Source organism: Phaseolus vulgaris, chromosome 6 (genome assembly GCF_051622355.1).
Source record: "Phaseolus vulgaris cultivar YP4 chromosome 6, ASM5162235v1, whole genome shotgun sequence".
Taxonomy (NCBI): domain Eukaryota; kingdom Viridiplantae; phylum Streptophyta; class Magnoliopsida; order Fabales; family Fabaceae; genus Phaseolus; species Phaseolus vulgaris.
Window position 1 is genome coordinate 35,364,622 of NC_143503.1, and position 20,454 is coordinate 35,385,075.

A 20,454-nucleotide genomic window follows, 5' to 3' on the forward strand; every position below is an offset into this window, starting at 1 on the left:
CAGTCATTGACAACAATAAGTCGGTTTTTGCTTCTTACATCCCAACTACTAATAGAAAAAGATTAAAATATACTTTTACATTTTAATTATAATTTTTTTATCTCATAAACAATGCTTCTACTTTTTAATTATAAAAAACTCTTAAATAATGTTTCAATATTTTTTTTCCACTTTTTTTGTGAAACTAAAATGCATACGTCATATACTTAGTTTTGTTCAATTTTATCATATTAATCAAATATTGTTTTATGATTTTTCTCGGCTACTTTGGGTATTTTCAACGTGAAGAGTGCTGCAAATAGATTTTTTTCTATTGAATAAAAACTATTAAAAATATAAATAATATTCATCAAATAAAACGTAAAAATCTACAAAACTTTATATTTTTTAATGAATTTAAATTAATAATAATAAATAGTATTTCAAACAATATGTGTAAAAACGTGTTGCTAGTATTTTTTTTTTTCTATGTGGATATTTTTCTCAATTTCGAAAGGAAACAATATTCACTTTCTTGAAGAAAACCTTAAAAAGGGGTTAGGTTTGTGGTTTAGGAAAAGGAGAAAACAGTGTGGAGTTATATATTCAATAACTCAACAAGATAAATGTAAATAATAAATTAGTTCATATCAATAATATATCATTTTTTTTATATTCATAAAATCAATTTATTTAATTGATGATTATACATAATACCACTACTTATGACTCAAGGAATAATATTTTAACCAACGAGTATAAGTTATATTTTTAAATAATTCAATGAAAAAATAGTTATATTTTATCGATGAATTTCATAATAAATAAATAAAAAACACGTTTATCAATTAAAATGAAATTTTATAGAAACTAAGTAAAATATTTATTTTTTGTGTGTTGAGAGAGATGTGAAGTTTTGTAAAAAAATAGTTTTATATATGAGATCATTTTATTTGTGGGAAAATATTTTCTATTTTATTTTTTATAAACAATTTACTGTGGGATATAAATAAGAAAAACGTAATTAATTTTTATAAAATATTAATTAGAATCAAGAAAGTTTGATTAGATATTTTACTTTTTTCCTAAAAAAACATTGAAAGAAGGATAAAAATGGAGGTAATAGCAGTAATTAGAAATATATGAAAAATATTGAATTCCTTGAGAAAGACATTTTGAATTAATACAATTACTTTTGATTAGGTGGCATTGAAAATGACAAGTTTTCCTCAAATAAAAAGTGTGAAAAAAATAAATAAATAAAATTATTGGAAGAATTGTGGATCATAAAGTGTCTCATTCTGTAAAATGTGTGTATGTGACCTAAAGATAAAATCAATGCACATAATGTCCAAACATAGAACATAAAACTCTATCACGTCATTGTTTTGTTAATGAAATAAAAGTACCCAAATATTGAATATTGTATAGTTTTTTCATATTTTGTGGTAACAAGCCTAAGTGAGAAAAAATCCTTTCAACTTTTATCATACAAATATATGCAATAATGTAGATCTTCAAAGGCTACCTTTCTTCCTCAGCTTGTCTGCGTTTTCCTGATTCAAACATCAATCAAATTTATTATTTTCAACTTTTTCTATTGACTACAAGACCCTTACTGTATTTGTATTTTAGAAATTTGAGAAAATGAATGAAATAATTTTTATTATTTAGTAGTTTTTCTTTTTTATATACAAACTTTTGAATGCAAAATGAAAATAATATAAATGTGCTGAGTTAGACGACTGATAGAGATCCTAGTGTCTACTGACACGATCAAAATTATTAAGCTTAAAAGAAGATTAACAAAATCAAACTAGTAAGCATTAGGCAATACACTATTAACTATGATCAAAATCTTAATCCGACTCAATAACAAATGGTCCGTGATAATCATATAAATAGTCACACGGTTTAAGCAAAAGGTACGTCATCATCACATATTGATTACATCGAACTTCGAGATCTTACTTAAGCATCAGAGTATTTTGTAAGTATCAATCGAGCTTAGAGTCTACAAAGACGAGAAACGGAAAAAAAATTATGAAATTATTTTAAGAAGAGAGGAGATAGTAGAAGACCGACCGACAAAAAAGAAAGACAATCGTTCACTTATTCTTAACCGATTCAAGAACAATAATATTTTTGTTAATATTATTTTCAAGTTAAGCAAATTTTAATGAAGAAAATAAAAGTTACACTGCGATTCGATATCACATTATGACATAGGATAAATTTGCTAGTTTTTTTTTTTGTTATAGAGTACAGACATTTGTAATGATGAATAAAATTATTTTAATTAAGTAATATAACAGTCTTAACTCTTCTCACTTTGTCAATTATTTTCTCTAGATGACGTAATATTTTTAAGACAGCATTTACGTAAATGTTGTAAAAAAGGGAAAAATTGATTTATTTTGGGAAAAGTGAAGGAGATAGTTGCAGGAAGGTTTCCAGTGCAACAAATTACTTAAACAAACTCACTAACATATGTCTCCTCTAATCCATCCCATGCAAATAAAGTAGAGAGCTACGTTTGTGGCCATTTATTTATTTACTCAGGACAAATAAATATTTTACTATTCATGTTGTTTCGTTTTTTTGTTCTTCATTAAACTAAATTATTTTAGGTTTTTTTCAATATTTTAAACCATTTTAAAACAAATTCATAAAATTTATTATTTTCACCATTTTCTTTTATCTATTTTTTATTCTCACACGACTAAAAAAGGCCATAAGAGCATTAGTTAATACCCAAAAAAATCACATTATTATTCAATTATGGAACATGATTAGTTTTGAAGAAATTTTAAAGTTCTTATTTGAATTGGCATAAAATAGTGCCCATCAACTATACGTATTTCCGCATTGTTTTTAAAAACAGATTTTTGTTCAAGATTGTCATTTATAAATGTATAAAGATTTATCTGAATTTAAAGCTCTCTTTTAATAAGTTTTCTTATCCAATTAAGTCAGTAGGATCTACTAACTTCATCTTATTATTACAATAAGCATTCTAATATTAATAATAGTTATTAATATATAATATAAATAAAGAGGATTCTTATCGTGACTGTTATTTTGGTGTAGAAATTTATTTTTCTATTTTATTTTTATATTAATATTTTATTTTATTATTTTATAAATATATAATAAAATGTTTTTTGTTATTTTATTATTATCTTGGATATTCCTGTCATTTTTTTATTCACTTTTATTTTTTTAATTCTATAATATGAAAATCAAATCTAAAGGAGCTGATTCGAAAGTGTAGAAATTATTAATTGAGAAGGTAAAATAAAACTTACAGGAGAATTCATAAAAATAAAAATGAAAAAGGGTTTATTCATTTATTTATTCTCATGTAAGTAAAAAAATTATTAAAAAAAAATATACAATCATATATATTTGTATTTATTCATATATAACATTGTTACTGACATTAAAATTATTAAAATATATTATTTCTTATTTTTATATTTAATTAATGAATTTAATTTTAATAAATTTTATTAAATATATAAATGATACATATAATATCTTTTATTTAATTTTCAATATTAAACATAATTATATATAAATAAAAAAATAAAAAAATATGGAAATAGTACAAAGTAATTAAAATTAGTTTTTTTTAATATAAATATAATTCGTATTTTTAAGTATTTTCATAATTTAAAAAAAAATTGCAATAATTTCAAAACAAAATTTCAGTATTTTGGTAAAAAAAAAGAAGAGAAGTAGACAAAAAAAGAGCAAAACTGATTGAGATGTGATGGCAACACAAAGATCATTTCCCCTCTCTCTCTCTCTCTCATGATAGATGAAATCTCAGATCTCTCTCTCTTTTCTCCCTTTCTCTCTCATTCTCATGGCTATGGAAATTGTTGTACAAATATTATACAAGTAACATCTCTCTTGGATTAATCTGGGCATAAACACAGATCCATGCTACCTAGTTTATGTTTTATTCTTGGTTCTTATAACAACAAATTAGCTGAGGTAATATAGCACAGGGTATTTGCATCATCGTGTATGTACTGTAGTAACTGTTAGCACATGGATTTCAAGTGGTCTCTGAAAACCTTCAACATTCCTTGGAATGTAACAATGCCCGTCAAGGTTCCATCTTCTTCCACAACCCACACGTAACTCACACGATGGGCCAGAGCCTGAATCATCACCGCCACCAGAGAGCTCCACCGGTAGCACACGATCGCCTCAGACCTTCTCCCCACCCTCCCAGAGTACCCTCCAAGCTTCCAATTCTTTCCGGAGCAAGATTCTTCGTCCGAGGAACAACTAGAAGAAAAAGAAGACCATGAAGAAAGACCCGTTTCGTCGTGGAGCAGCTCCAACAAGTTCTTCTCCTCCACCCTCTCCTTCACCAGCTGCACCAAGTCCTCCGGTGGGCCGCCGCAGTCGATGTAGGAGGTGAAGTCGCCGGCGGAGAGCGTTGCCATGGCGGGCACGACGCCCTCGTCGCAGGAGTTGAGCCTATATGGCGAGATTTCGCCGACGAATTTTCCGTTGGGGTCGACAATGGCGACGGAGCTCTGGTATATGAGGGACAAGGACAAGAGGTCCAAAGCAGAGGATGCAGGGTCGTCGTAGCACACTGCAAAGAGGTTTTGCGTGTCGATGATGCCTAAGGTGTTGATGGGGTTGGCTGGTGTTGGGGAAAACACCCCAATCGAGTTCAGGAGGAATCGGAAGACGTCCTCTTGGGTGATCCAACAATAGGTGCTGTTGTTATTGTGGCGCAGAGTGTTTGAGTCAAAACATTCGAACAGGTTTTGTATTGGTATCACCAGGTTCTGCACCCCTTCGTGCATAACATCTATAGCCTCCACCAAACTGCAACCAACACTTTTACATCATTTCATATTATCCATCGAAAAAAGAACCAGACAGAAAATTCGAATTTAACTTCGTGTTTGTGAAAGGTGAAAAAGAAAACCACGTTAAATAGTAGCACAGTTATTAATTAATAGTAGATAAGAGAAAAAAAAAGAAATCAAGAATTATAATTAACAAGTGTTGTTGAGTTATAAAGAAGTCAATAAAAAGCGTGGAAGGTTAGGTTTTGTTGAATAATACCAAGTCAAAGAAAAATAAAAGGGGAAGTAATACCTGGCAGTGGGCGGAAGGTGGCGGACGAGGAGGGGGGAGGTTTGGTGGATGAGGGCGGAGAGAGGGGAATGAAGGGCGGCGGAAGGGGAGGAGAGGTTTTGGGGTTTGGAGAGGAAGCAGATGATGTCGACCATGCAAACCTTACCGATGCAGGCGCAGGTGGTGCATTTGGAAATGGCGGTTTGTTGTTTCCGTATGAAGGAGTGGTGGCAGTTCCAGACGGTGACGTAGTTGTCGTCGATCTTTTTGAGGGCGGCGAGGGCGTCGGCTACGGTGTCGTTGACGGAGAGGGACCTGAGAGGCGGTTTCCCAAGACAGAGATCGGATAACTCATGCCTTGACAATCTAGCTGCCATACACAGTCCAAGAACAATTAACTAAGCTGAGGAAGGGAGAGAGAAATAGAGAGGGAGAGAGATTTTTGGAGATCGAGAATTGTGGGAAGAGAGAGAGAGAGAGAGAGAGTTCTTTCCTTCTGGCCCAGAACCAGGGGAGACTTTGTCATATTTATAGGGAGATTATTACCGGAATACCCGGTAATGCACGCATCCATACTACGTCTAATGTAGGGTTCGAGATGTGGCCCCAACGCACCATTATCTCAGCCCCCCCAATTCTAATGTCACTTCAACCATTTATATATATATTTTTCTTAATTTCCCTTTATATATCATAGGTAAATTTATTATTAAGAAATATGCAAAAATCATGTAGCTATTGTAAGATTAAATTACTCAAAAGTAAATTCATAAAAAAATTGTTTAATGTAAAAAATATAAATTGATAGCAGCAGTTCTCAAAAAATGAAAGGACGTTGGTAATTAAAATTGCGACGAAAGGAATGACGAAGAATGGTTAATTAGGAGAGAATGACGGAACCAATCCTGTGTCGTTTTTGGGCGTCGCTTATTACAACTACCTCTCTTATTTATCTCCATTATTTTTTCCCCATTTTGGGTTTTCGAAGTCTATTATTACTTTACTACAATAATAATAATAATAATAATAATAATAATAATAATAATAATAATAATAATAATAATAATTTATTACCCCCACCATCCACATCCACCTTCTGTAAACCATCACAGTGGTACCATGTATGGCGTGTCGGTCTGGTCAACGTCAGCTCTTTAACGTTAAATTTAGATGCTGAAATATTTACACCATTTATAATAAAAATATGCACCTAACATTCTAATAAATTAATATTTTAATGATTTTTATTTTATTTTTAATTTAAAATATTACTATGTTATTATAAGAAGCTGTAAAAGTATATGTACTTTACTGTATTTGTGGTATAAAAAAAAGTTGTCCTTAAGTTTAAAATAAAATTTCCTAATTCAGATTCAAGCATGCAATTGATCCATTATTTATAGTTTCATTAATACAATAATTTCATTATTACAATGAATATGCTTCCATAATTTTTTTTCCTAAACAGTTAGACAAGTATTTCGTAAATTTTTTTCTGAATTTACTTTTTAACGTAAAGGTTGATTTTTTTCTAAATTTCTCTGTAGATAATATTTTAAAAACACGTTCAGTGCAAAATTTAAAAACAATTAAATATAAGCTAAAATGAAAATTCATTTTTATTAAATAAATTAGAACAGTAATCTCAAAAGATAGTATTTGTTTTCACATTAAATGATAGAATTTTTTATAACCGTTAATTAATGACAATTTTTATTCCATAGCAACCTTTTAAGATTTTTTCTTCCACAAGAAACATTTTTTTAAAAACTTTTAAGAGTCCTTATTTTTTAATTTTATTTTAATATTTTTAAAATAAATTATCAAGTGACATTTAGCTTGGTGAAGAATGAAGAACACTTGTGTCATCATCAAAAAAAAGTTGAGGAACCACTTTTTCAGATTAAGGAAATATACAAGTGTGTACTTTATTAAGTTCAAAAGAATCTAAAAGTACTTTTAGTATGAAAGTAAAAATGTTTTCTTCACAATTTAGCTCTCTGAAATTTGTTATGGTGCATTGAATTCACAATGTATTCTAAACATTTGTCTGTATTATTGTTCACATATTTTCAACTTGTGTTTATAAAACTCTTCGGGAATTTATGCGTTTAATTTTAATACCGCTACCCCATTTTTAACACCAATATAAATATACCAAGTTGTTACTTAAAAGATATTTTGTTCATCAATTCGAATAAATCACCCAAAGCATATATTTTCTTCTTGAATCTGCCTCATCATTTGACAGTTCATATAAAATTATCATTCAAATTATAAGTGTTCTAATTTTCTATTCTATGAAGTCTCGTAAGAACTATATTTTTTTTTTTGTCGATTAGCACGATCTTTTCAAGCTTTTGTATTATATTAATCTCTGACTCGACGTAGATAAAGTTTAATAAAATAAATATTTTTGCAAGAAATAGAAACAACATTAAAAAATTTGACCTTAAATTTAACAAGTTAACTATTTGTTTTTAATTTAAAAGGGTGCACTGACTTGATTACAATAACTCTAAAAATTGAATATCTATTACAGGGACATTAATTATTTTAGTAGTGTTATAAAAACGACTAGCTCATTGTGTCGTTTTCTGGATACCATGCTTCCTTCAATGTTAGATTATGTTGTTACTAATTATAGATTACTAGTCCTACAATATACTTATGACCTATATTTATGAGTTGTTCTTTCCAATTAAAATCCAAAAAGAAAACTACAAATGTGTCTATACTACGTAGTTCAAAGCTAATGCCATTTGTTTTTCATTATGTTGTTGCTACTTTTGTCATTAGAACACTCTTTAAGATATTGAAAGTAAAGCATTTATTTATAAATAAATACACCAAGATTTTTAACACAATACTATTGCGATCTTTTGAAAAATCATTTATGATTTCTAACTAATAATACATTTAGAGTAGTACTATTAGTATTGCAAATATTAAAGAATTACGTCATTTTATACGTTTGATTTGAAAATATTCCTGATATAAAAACATTTATTTAAGAGTAGTAATATATAGAATTTTTTTGGTCATTAATGTCGTTCCGAAAAAACGTGTGGATAATGATGCTCTGAAAATCCCAGGCTGTGTTTTTGTCTGACCAATAAAATCCTATAGAAGTTAACGACATTTGAAGGAAAGCTATGTGAAAAGGTTTACGAGGATAACATCTAAAATTATTTTGAAAAAAGAGAGTTGTTTGTTAAGTATGATTTTGTTTAGTAAGTTAAACAAAAATGTTAAAACTAAGGAAGAAACAAGAAACTTTCTATAAACCACACAATGTAAAATTTAAGCAATGGTAAAAAAGAGCCAACCCACTTGGTAGCACAAAATTGTTTTGCTATGATCATAAAGAACAAAACTCCACCCCACAGGCACAAGCAACAACATTGTTCTTGGATTTCAAAAGTGTGGTTCAACTAAAATTAAGACAATAACTCAACCCTACACTTTAATCCATGCAATTTTCATACTTGGCAACCACCACATGTTTTAAAAAAATTATATTCCTGTGGAATTCCTTAAATTATATTTTATTACAGTTAGGTAAAAGGTTTTGTAAGTTAAGTTGTAAAAACTATAAAATTACGTTTGTGGAAATAGTAAGATGCAGAAGATTGTTTTTTTTTCCTTGAATTGTTAGGTGGGTGTTGGAATTATACGTAAAAGCATGAAAGTGAAGAAATAAAAATATCTATTGTTTAGTATGGTTTGGTTGGTCTGTTTTGTGTGGTGTGTGGGAATTGTGGAGATTGGTCACGTGTTTTTATAAAGGGCACAGGAATTGGGTTGGGACCAGGGAATCTTACAGAACCAATTTAGTGTTTGTATGCTCAAATATGGCTGTGCCTCACTTTCTTGCCCAATCATTCTCCTAATATTTATTGCCACACACGGATTCACACATCAAAAAAAGGAAAAGATAATTATCACAAAGAAAGAAACAATATAATGTCACTCAAAACTAAACCTCATTCTTCTTTTATCATTTTTAACCTCAGAATTAAAATTTCCTATCCCATTCCAATTTTTTATTAATTCAAATAAATATAATTAGCAAAATTATTTCAGTTTTTTTTAAAAAAAAAATTATCAAATGCTTCCTTTGTCTGAATTTATTTTGTCTTTATTTACTTATCAAATGGATTCAAATTTTGATTCAGATATGTTATTAAATATTATGAGATATTGTTATATATTTATATGTGATGAGTTAGTTTATATTTTTAATATAGTATCATTGTCATTTAAAATTTATCATAACGAAAATTTGTTGTTGGGCTTACCATGTCACTCACGGACCATCCAAATTTTACATCGATTAGAAATAAGACTATTTCATAGTATATAAGAAAATGCAAACCCTAGCTTATAAACTGAATTTTTATAAGGCTGAGTTATATTTAAAGTTCACTTCTCAACCAAATCTATTAAAAAATCACTTAAAAATAACACAGTAAATACTTACAAAGATTTAGTAAAGAGTATAATACAACAGTTTTGACGAGTCTTTGAAATAAAAAGTATTTGTTACTTCAAAATATTGTTATTACTTATCACAAATTTATATTTCCAAATTAAATAAATTATTCTACTATCTTTATTTTAACATGAATACTTTCCAATCGAAGAATATACACCATTCAATGTTTATTTTTATTTTTTTTTGTAAATGGTGTGGTTGAAGGCAAAATATTATCGACATAAATTGCATACCATAAACTTAAGATATATGCAAGTGTTTAGGTATGTTATATTTAATCTATTGTATTGTACGCATACAATGGTTAATATTGTAGAGGTAATGTCACAAACTCAGAATAATACTTGAAATTGTCTCTTTATGAAAACTTGTACATTTGACATATATATCTTGAAACTCCATTCAACTTATGTTAATATATTATATCAATTGCCTTTGTTTAATGATATTTTACAAAATTAAACTTCTATGGTGTAATTTATTAACAATGGAGCCTCAACTACTGTAAAATATCATCTTACAAACAACATTTATTCTAATTGGGTAATGTTCATGTTGAGAATCCCTTCTTAATTTAGTCGGAGATCATAACCAATGAATATTGGTAATTGATTCATTGAGTGTATTCAACGACGATCATTCCAATGTCTTGGAATTATATCTCTTTGAAGACTTTGAAGCTTAACCTAGAAAGTTGAAGATAGTATTTTCAAGGTATATTGAAAATGAGACAGTTATTAATTATCCATTATCTTTTTATGAAGAAACCTCTATCTTATTCTTTATATAAAGAGAACCCTTGTGGAAGAGAAAGACAAGTAAGGGAGAAAACAACATAGAGAGAAATGAGAGAATAGATATCCACCATGGTGTGAGATTAAAAATCTTAGTGAGATGCTAGAGAGACTCTATATTCCATCCTTGTTGAGCGAGATTAAGTGTTGTAATCTTACTTTTATAGTGTAGACATTTTCTGAATTAGGTTCCATGAATTTTTATTTCTCAAGTTAAAAAGGTTTTCTCACGTTAAAAATTATCGGTATCATTATTCTATTTTGATTTATTTTCTTTTATATACTTATTACTTTCACAAGTGTCCATTTTGTACCTACATCAAATAAGAAGAATTTGTTATGATTTTTCAACCATTCATGACGACCATCCCAATGTCACAATGAGAAAAAAAATTAGCAAAATATCACAAAATACCAATAAATTATATGAAAAAAACATTTGATGTATTAAAATCTTTATATGCAATTATATATAGTCCATGTGTTAGTAGCACATAGACCAATATTTTGAATAAAAAAACTAAATTAAGAATAAAATTAAAGAACGATTTAACTTAAACGTAGAGTACAAAAAAAACTAAATTAAGATAATGGTTATAAACCACAAGCAGACTATAAGTGTGGTATCCCACTCCTAGATTCATTCTAATCCTTACTTTAGGGTCTGCGTTTGTTTGCTTCGTATACCTTTTTTAGTTTTCTGCAATCGGAAAATGGAGGCAGTAACTGCTCCAAAACCCGCGTTCACCGCCTTCCCTTCATCACACACTCCAAAGCCCTTTCTCCGTTTCGCCCTCCCATTTTCATCACTCCCAAACGCTGCCTTACTCTCCCAACGACGTTCTCTCCAAATCTCCCCCGCTATCTCCGATGCTGCCGCCGCCAAATCCACCGCCGCCGAACCCTTTCTCTCGCGCTTCGGCCTCGAGGAGCCCCGCAAGGGCGCCGACATCCTCGTGGAGGCGCTTGAGCGCCAGGGCGTCACTGACGTTTTTGCCTACCCCGGTGGCGCGTCCATGGAGATCCACCAGGCGCTCACGCGCTCCGCCACCATCCGCAACGTGCTCCCGCGCCACGAGCAGGGCGGTGTGTTCGCCGCTGAGGGCTATGCGCGATCCTCCGGCCTCCCCGGCGTCTGCATCGCTACCTCCGGTCCCGGCGCCACCAACCTCGTGAGCGGCCTGGCCGACGCCCTCCTCGACAGCGTCCCCCTCGTTGCCATCACCGGTCAGGTCCCCCGCCGCATGATTGGCACCGACGCCTTCCAAGAAACCCCCATCGTTGAGGTAACACGTTCCATCACAAAACACAATTACCTTGTTCTTGATGTTGATGACATCCCTAGGATCGTCAACGAAGCGTTTTTCTTGGCCACCTCAGGAAGACCTGGCCCTGTGTTGATTGATATACCTAAAGATATTCAGCAACAGCTTGCCATTCCTAATTGGGATCAGCCGATTAGGTTATCTGGTTACATGTCTAGGTTGCCTAAATCTCCCAATGAGAAGCATTTGGAGCTTATTGTGAGATTGCTTTTTGAAGCGAAGAAACCGGTTTTGTATGTAGGTGGTGGTTGTTTGAACTCTAGCGAGGAACTGAGGCGTTTTGTTCAACTCACTGGTGTTCCTGTTGCTAGTACTTTGATGGGCCTTGGTGCTTATCCCATTGCTGATGAGAATTCTCTTCAGATGCTTGGGATGCATGGAACTGTTTATGCTAATTATGCTGTGGATAGGAGTGATCTTTTGCTTGCCTTTGGGGTGAGGTTTGATGACCGTGTCACTGGGAAGCTCGAGGCTTTTGCGAGCAGGGCTAAGATTGTTCACATTGATATTGATTCGGCTGAGATTGGGAAGAACAAGCAGCCTCATGTGTCGGTTTGTGCGGATATAAAGTTGGCGTTGAAGGGGATTAATCTTGTGTTGGAGAGCAGAGGGGCTAAGGGGAAGCTTGATTTTAGAAGTTGGAGAGAAGAGCTGAATGAGCAGAAACGAAAGTTTCCTTTGAGTTACAAGACTTTTGAGGAAGAGATTTCTCCTCAGTATGCTATACAGGTGCTTGATGAGTTGACTAATGGAGAGGCTATTGTGAGTACTGGAGTTGGGCAGCATCAAATGTGGGCTGCTCAGTTTTACAAGTACAAGAGGCCTAGGCAGTGGTTAACTTCTGGTGGTCTTGGTGCCATGGGGTTTGGATTGCCGGCTGCAATGGGTGCGGCGGTGGCTAACCCGGGCGCGATTGTGGTTGACATTGATGGTGATGGTAGTTTTATCATGAATGTTCAGGAGCTGGCCACTATCAAAGTGGAGAAGCTCCCAGTTAAGATATTGTTGTTGAATAATCAGCACTTGGGTATGGTTGTTCAGTGGGAGGATCGGTTCTACAAGTCTAATAGAGGTCATACATATCTGGGAGACCCCTCAAATGAAAGCGCCATATTTCCAAATTTCTTGAAGTTTGCAGATGCTTGTGGGATACCAGCAGCTCGTGTGGCCAAGAAGGAAGACCTTAAAGCGGCAATTCAGAAAATGTTGGACACCCCTGGCCCCTATCTTCTTGATGTCATTGTGCCCCATCAAGAGCATGTCTTGCCCATGATTCCTAGCAATGGAACCTTCCAGGACGTGATAACTGAGGGTGATGGCAGGAAAAGTAACTGAATTCCTGAGCAAGTTTATCTTCATGGTGGTTTTGTAAAATTATAGTAATCTATTGGGTTTGAAGACTAAGAAATTTTCCGTACAAGGTTCCTTCCTTTTACTTATTATATGTATCCCCTACTGATAATCAGTGGTAGTAGTATTCTTTTTGCAAATCTTATCTGATCTATCCTTAGTTTAGTTAGTTGGTTGATTGTCACGGAAACTGTATTGAAAATATATTTCATGGTTACTTAGTGAGGAAAATACTAGAAATAAAAATTTAGTAGCAATTTTCTTTGTACCAATGCAGAACTGGTTTTTCTGAGTAAGATTAGAAGTGTCTCGGGAGATAATTGTTTTAATGAGACCAGTAACAAATTGAGAATGTACCTACCGATTCAACAACCATATCTCAACGTTTTTACAGCTTGTTTAATATTCCTCTCGATCATGGATTCCTTTCAAGATTCACCTTTGTCTTCATGGTGTCTCAAGTTGCCAAGACTTTCTTGACGATCCTGCATTTGTGGCTTTTTAACCAAAACGTAGAGTTCATTTTAAGAGCTTCTAACTTGTTCTTATGTCGTTTTTTGGACGAGCTCAAGCTCAATGGTTTCCTTATTCAACAACCAAAACTGCGGAAAGCCATGTTGGCCAGTGCACCATTATGTTTTTACCGTTGTTTTTCATCTTCAGTCAGAGTGTGTAGGTGCACTTTGGTTTTCATTTTTCATGCTGTGCCATCATTTCCACACAGACGAAGACATAATCGATTACAACATTAAATATAGAACATAATCCATTATGTGCGAAAAACAACTGATAATCGATCTAAGAACTATTGAGATAATCGATTAGGTGTGATAAAAAAATTATTGAAATAATCAATTATGTGTCTAAAAATAGTTGATAATTAATTATATATGAAAAATAACTAATGAAATAATAGATTGCGTAAAAAAAAAAAGTTAATACTCGATTATGTAAGAAAAATAATTACCGAGATAGTTATTATTCCAATTATGTGATTGTGGTTGTATTTCACCTTCTTGGACTTGTTTCTATTTTTATTTTATTTTATTTTATTATTATAACAAATTATTTTACAATTAATATTATTATTATAAAAATTATTTTATAATTAATAATATTATTTAAATTCAATACAAATTATGGTCATAATTATATTTTATAAAATTATGAATATTAAATTTATTTATTTGAATTTCGCAATTTAAATATTTACATATATTAATAATTTTCTACCTAAATATTTTTAGAAATGTGAAAAGTTGAAATTTGATTTTTAATGCAAACACAGTTATTTTATAATGAATTTTTATTTTCTTACAAATTGGCATAATCTGCATTTTGTATAGAAAGTTAGTTTTAACATAGTTCAAAAAATAATATTTTAACTATAAAATAAATAAAAAAATCACAAATAAATAAATTATTTTTTAAAATTATGTTTATATGAGTATGATTTTGTGTTTTATTTATTTTTATTCCGTCAATGTTAATTGATTCTAATTTTTTCAAAAATATTAATTCAACGGTACTATAAATAATTGACAAAAATTTAATTAACTCAAATATACTTAAAAAAAATAATGGATTGTATCTTTAACTTCATCTTAATGCACCGACCTTTTTAAATTTTAATAGATCTTGAACGTAAAAATATACCAAGTGTTATTATTATTTGATTCATTATTATGGCGATGAAATCATATATTTTACGGAAGTATAAAATATAACATTAATACTTTTATTACCAATAGTTCTGCTTTACTTTTATATAATAATAATGTATAAATTTTTAATTTTAAAATAAAAATAAAAATCAAGCCAATTGGTTTAGTTTTTGCGGCATGTAAAATTGAAATTTGTTAAAATAATACAAATCTTAAAATTTAATATTGTATTAAATAATATTTTCCAAAGTAGTATGAAGTGTTAAAATTTAAAAAAGACAGTAATATTAATAAAAATAATATTTAAATTTGTGTGAGGAAGATAAAGTAGTAAGTGGCACTTTGACAGAAATAATGTATTATTAAATGTTGTTATTGAAGGAAGACAAAAAGGTATTTGGATGTGTGGATGACAAAAACTGATGTGGAAGCAGCTGAGTGAGATGATTGTGATAGCATAGAAATGAGTGGAGGAGTATCAATAAGAGATTTGCTTTTGTTTCCTCATTTGTTCCAATTCACTTTCCAACACATTGCCACCTTGCTAAATATTTATGTTTTACTTATCTTACTTCAATTAAAAATAAAAATATTTTATAATATATATAAATCAATATAAATCTTATTTTAAAAATTATTCTATAATATTGAGTTATACTCAAAATCTATGTTTTATTATGATTTCAGAGTCGTTTATAGTCTATTTTAGCAAATATTTGTTGGACTTATCAGATAACTTCTTATCGAAACATTCAAAATATAGTATCACTTACGAGGTGACACCTTTGGCAGGAGGGAGTATGTTAAAGGTCTATATCGACTAAAGACAAAAATATTTCATAATATATAAGTGAGTAAAAACTTTACCTTAAAAATGATTTTACAAGATTAAGTTAAGTTTAAAGTTCACTTCTTAACATATTCAAATGTTATTTTTTATATACATTTTTTTAACACTCTAATACTAAAATACAATCATTAACAATCAATTTTTAAAATAAAATAACTATTTTTTAATTCAAATACATAAAATTGGTATCAACTATTCTTCTTTTTCTATAAGGGTTGTATTGTAGAGGAAGGATATGAATGAATATTCATGGTTTGGATCAAGGAACGTGAAGAGAAAATGGAGGGTGAATCTGCATGAAGAGTGATTTCTCTCATTCTCCTCATATGCAAATATCTGAGGGGAAAACCACATAGGATGATGATGTTTTCCTTTTTAACTTTTTTCTTCTTTGTCATTCATGAATAATATATATAATAGTACCTTTTATTTTTATTATTTTTCCATCATAATTATCATATTATGATATTTCATATTTTATTCTATATATTTTATCTTCTTCATAAATAAACTTGTTGTACAATTCACTTTCTATATAATAATTTTTACTATAAAGTGTCATCTAAAATATCTACATGTTTATGTATCCATATACAATTTAAATAAATGAATATAAAAAACTTTCAAAATGTATAAATAAATATAACAATAAATTTGTATATGCTTAGATAATATTTTTATGATTATTTTCATGTTTCGATAATATTAAGTAACTCGTATTTTTTTCAAAATTAATTATTTAATAATATCGATATAAATTATTCAATTGTTCTGAAAATAATTTTAAATATTTCAATTAACTCAAATCTACACAAAAATACATCACATTTCATTATTTAAATATTTTAAATACAATGATAAAACTGTAAACTTATATTTTTAAAAAAAATTAAAAAAACCTTACAACCATCACATCACTTACCTTTAATAAACTTTCCTCACAAATCTACTTTACCATACATCAATTCAAACAGACCCACTTTCTTCAAACTTTTCTCTCAAATTTAAATACACACTTTCTTAAAACTTTTCTCTCAAATTCTCACCCATTCACTGCCATAAATCGTCACATATTCTCTCTCCGTTATCAAAGACAACTTCAGTATCACTAAGAGAAAAAATATTCGTTTGACATCCCAACACGACACAATATTTAATATTTATTGGACGTATTTGTTTAGAAGTGTAAAAGTAATGGTTTTTCTAGATAAAGCATTGAATAATATGGCCCACAAGATCACTGCATCCATAGTCTCATTGTAATTAATATAGGTTTCTCATCACTCTGTACCAATAAATATTTTAAATGACTTTTCTGACACTTTCATATTATAAACGAAACGATTCTGTACGTTACCTTTTTCCTCCTAATCTTCCTTTCTGGTTTGGATAGAATTGCCACGTTCATATGACACACCATTCCTCTCTTCCTAATACCAATACCACTCTCTATATATTAAACCATGTTCCACTCTTTCTTTCCACATCTCATTCTTCATCTCCTACCATTTACCATCATTCTTAATTTTTGGTACATTCTCCACTCTCTACACTTTTTTTTTTTCATTTGTTCAAGTGGATCATAATTTGTTTTTGGTCAAAAGTTTATGCTTTTTTTTATGTTGCTCTGCAGTTAATTGTCATACTGATATAATTGGCATTTCTTTAGGAAAAGAAACAAGAGTTGTGTCATTGGAAGTTAATTCATAGAAAAAGGTAAAAATGTTGGGAATTTTCAAGGAGAAGTTGGTTAATGCACCCAAGGAGCTGAACAGTCCAGCTTCTTTGAATTCATGCACTAAGCCCAAGCTAAGCAATGAAATCCTGAAGGATTTCATGTCTTGCAGTTCCTCCAGTGCTTTCTCCATGTGCTTTGGAAATGATGCTTTGCTAGCCTATTCCCCTTCAAACAACTCCTCCACTCATCATAGGTATGATTAGTTTAATTGCCTTTGAGATATGAATGGCATTGAAGTTATTGTTATTATGATCAGTACATTGCCTTTTCAAATTCCATGGCAGATGTTGTTAATGAATCTATTTGAGAAATGGGTTTATGAATTTGTGAGCTGTTTTGGTAATAGAGAAGAAAATTGTGACAGGTTGTTTAGTGGTTTGGATGACATATACTGCGTTTTCCTGGGTGGGTTGCACAACCTTAGTAAGCTGAACAAGCAGTATGGGCTCTCAAAGGGAGCAAATGAGGCCATGTTTATCACTGAAGCATATCGAACACTTCGAGACAGGGGTCCATACCCTGCTGATCAAGTCCTCGTAGAACTCGAAGGCAGTTTTGGATTTGTGATCTATGACAACAAGCATGGAACAGTTTTTGTTGCATCTGTAAGTCTCTTTCCTTCATCTCTTCACAGTAGAACGTGTATGTTGGATTTAGAAAAGGAATGTATGATTTGACAACAATGTGTAGCATAAGATTGTGCAGCTAATTTTTGTGGACTTACCGAAATGTTGTATGTGTTTGAACAGGGTTCCAATGGCCAGATTGGGCTCTACTGGGGTGTTGCAGCTGATGGTTCGGTAGTAATTTCTGAAAATCTGGACCTCATAAAAGCAAGCTGTGCTAAATCATTCGCACCATTTCCAACTGGTATGTAAATTTGTAACTTCGATTCTAAACCACCATTTAGATTACTTGTTTTTTTTAGAGTAACACAATTATAAGATAATGGAAAAATTAAGTGTGGACTATAGTTAAGAGTAAATACATTTCAAAGGGTGATTTCTGTATAGAATCTAACGCATGACTGGTGCTGAAATTGCAGGGTGTTTGTTTCATAGTGATCACGGTCTCATGAGCTTTGAACATCCAACAAAGAAGATGAAAGCAATGCCAAGAATTGATAGCGAGGGGGTTATGTGTGGGGCCAACTTCAATGTCGATTCTCAGTCAAAGATCCAAGTGATGCCACGTGTTGGAAGTGAAGCTAATTGGTCCACTTGGAGCTAATAAACTAGGCTGATTTATCATAGTCCAACTTTCTTTTGAAAAAGTGACTTTTGCTTTTAGCCCTTTTGGGATGTCCTGTTTTTGTCGTATGGTTCCATAGTTGTGTACATATTCATGCTGCAATGTTGAACATGACTGTGGTAGTTTCTGATATGAATAACAGGAGGTTTTAGTTTTTCATTTGAAATTATTAGGCATGTATTCGATTTCCTCATATGCTGTTAATGTTTCTTCACAAAATGAAGTCGAGCATTAGAAGTTTTATTTTCACATCAATTTATAAGAATACAGAGTATAAAACGTTTCCTCTGGTCCTTAGTAATAGAAGTGATATAATTTTGGGGTCCCAAGAAGGCACACTAAAAATAGCTTGAAGATGTGAATTTTCCAGTATTCACATGTTCATGTTGCCCACACTTCATGTGACACAAAGGGACAAAGCCTTAAAGAAACAAAACTAGAATAATCTAGAAAAGGAAATACATGTTACATCATATAGGAAGAAATCTGTATAAAATATCGTTCTGACATTCTCAACTTAATGTGCTGATGTCCTTCGATTTTGAGAGGATAATCTTAAGAAAGTAAGATAGTAGCTTTTCTACCTCATGGTCTATTTCTTCCATTTTTGCCATGAGATAGATTTGTGCACTCTCTGTTAGAGTTATTGTTATTGTTAAGATCTTTCTATATGGCTACATAATTTCTTTCTTTCTTGGACTTTTGGGATTTCATGTTCTTTGTAGATACTCTGCTCTGATGTAGTCAGGTTTTACTTGCTTTGTATTTTAATTTTATTTATCAAACTTTTTGTATTTGTTATTCTTCTTTTAGTGATATTTTTTTTTTCATTCTTATCGTCTTCTTGAACAACTTGATCATCTTTTTCGCATTCTTCTAAGGTTTCATATGATTCTTCAGCTTCATATTCCTGGACTAATGTATCCTTACTCCCATAATTTCAACCTCCACCACATACATTTTAAATTTTCAAATTTACGGTCTGGTTTAGGATGATCATTTTCAATTTTTTATTCCAAAATATCAAGTTGTGTTTTAAAATAAAAAATGAAAAATACATTCTAGATCAATTCAAAATGTAATTTTGAATCTAGAAATACTATTAAGAATGTACAATTTAAATCGGAAGAGGAACACTTTGTCTTTTCACCAACCATGGGAATCTACCAAACATCTCATTTAGGGTTCCATTAACCTTCGTGCCTTGAAACTTGTTTATTTATTTACTTATTTATTATTTATTAAAATTGGGTTTTTAATAAGTTTTAATTTAGGATGGACTGAGTAAGTAGAGTATTGTTTTATAGGTCTAGTTATAATTGAGTTGAATATGTCTATAAGTTTCAAACTTAATGAAACTAAACACATTCAAAATTATAAAACTATTAATTGTCTAACAATTTTACTATATACATTTTTTTTATTGTTCACCATATAAATATTATTTTATGAATATTGCAAGTAAATATTTCTTCCTCCATGCTTTTATGAGTAAATATATTACATCTTAATTGAGATCGAATTTTATAAGCTATATAAAATAGTTTTAAGATCTATTGTTTATATTTAAGTTAAAAGTAATGTTGCTATCTTAAAAAAAGACATCATAAATCTTATTTTCGAAGTATTTTTTTATTGAGAGTTAAAGATATGATAACATTTTTTAATTCCTTAATCTAATTAGATTGATAAATAATAATAAAAAAAACAATCGCAACAAGCTAATAAATTTTAATTGAATTGAAAAATTAGATTAAGTTCAATTCTTAATCTTAATTTTTATATAAAACATCAATGAAAAAAATATATTTTCATTGAGATATTTTTTTTATATTCAAAATGAAGATATAATTATTTAGATTAATCTGTTAACATATATTTATATACTATTTT

At 30.6% G+C, this 20,454-nt stretch overlaps 3 protein-coding genes across 4 annotated transcripts; 2 read left to right on the forward strand and 1 right to left on the reverse strand.

Moving 5' to 3' along the window:
• Nucleotides 1–3,720: 3,720 nt before the first annotated feature.
• On the reverse strand, nt 3,721–5,647 carry LOC137832617 (CBS domain-containing protein CBSX5). The gene is made up of 2 exons (XM_068640866.2): nt 5,113–5,647; nt 3,721–4,836 (listed from the first exon to the last, which is right to left on the reverse strand). The coding sequence occupies exons 1-2, from the start codon at nt 5,466–5,468 to the stop codon at nt 4,032–4,034; spliced, it is 1,161 nt and encodes a 386-aa protein (XP_068496967.1). The 5' UTR covers nt 5,469–5,647; the 3' UTR covers nt 3,721–4,031.
• A 5,320-nt stretch (nt 5,648–10,967) lies between these two features.
• LOC137832601 (acetolactate synthase 3, chloroplastic) lies at nt 10,968–13,330 on the forward strand. Its single transcript, XM_068640845.1, has one exon. The coding sequence runs from the start codon at nt 11,097–11,099 to the stop codon at nt 13,041–13,043; it is 1,947 nt and encodes a 648-aa protein (XP_068496946.1). The 5' UTR covers nt 10,968–11,096; the 3' UTR covers nt 13,044–13,330.
• Nucleotides 13,331–16,964: 3,634 nt separating this feature from the next.
• On the forward strand, nt 16,965–18,727 carry LOC137832620 (stem-specific protein TSJT1). Of its 2 annotated transcripts, none has more exons than XM_068640886.2 (5): nt 16,965–17,103; nt 17,206–17,503; nt 17,675–17,915; nt 18,060–18,180; nt 18,356–18,727. In XM_068640886.2, the coding sequence occupies exons 2-5, from the start codon at nt 17,295–17,297 to the stop codon at nt 18,538–18,540; spliced, it is 756 nt and encodes a 251-aa protein (XP_068496987.1). In that variant the 5' UTR covers nt 16,965–17,103; nt 17,206–17,294; the 3' UTR covers nt 18,541–18,727. The 2 variants fall into 2 exon arrangements, with proteins under 2 accessions (XP_068496987.1, XP_068496986.1); XM_068640885.2 differs by having other exon boundaries at nt 16,967–17,103; nt 17,242–17,503.
• The last annotated feature ends 1,727 nt before the right edge of the window (nt 18,728–20,454 follow it).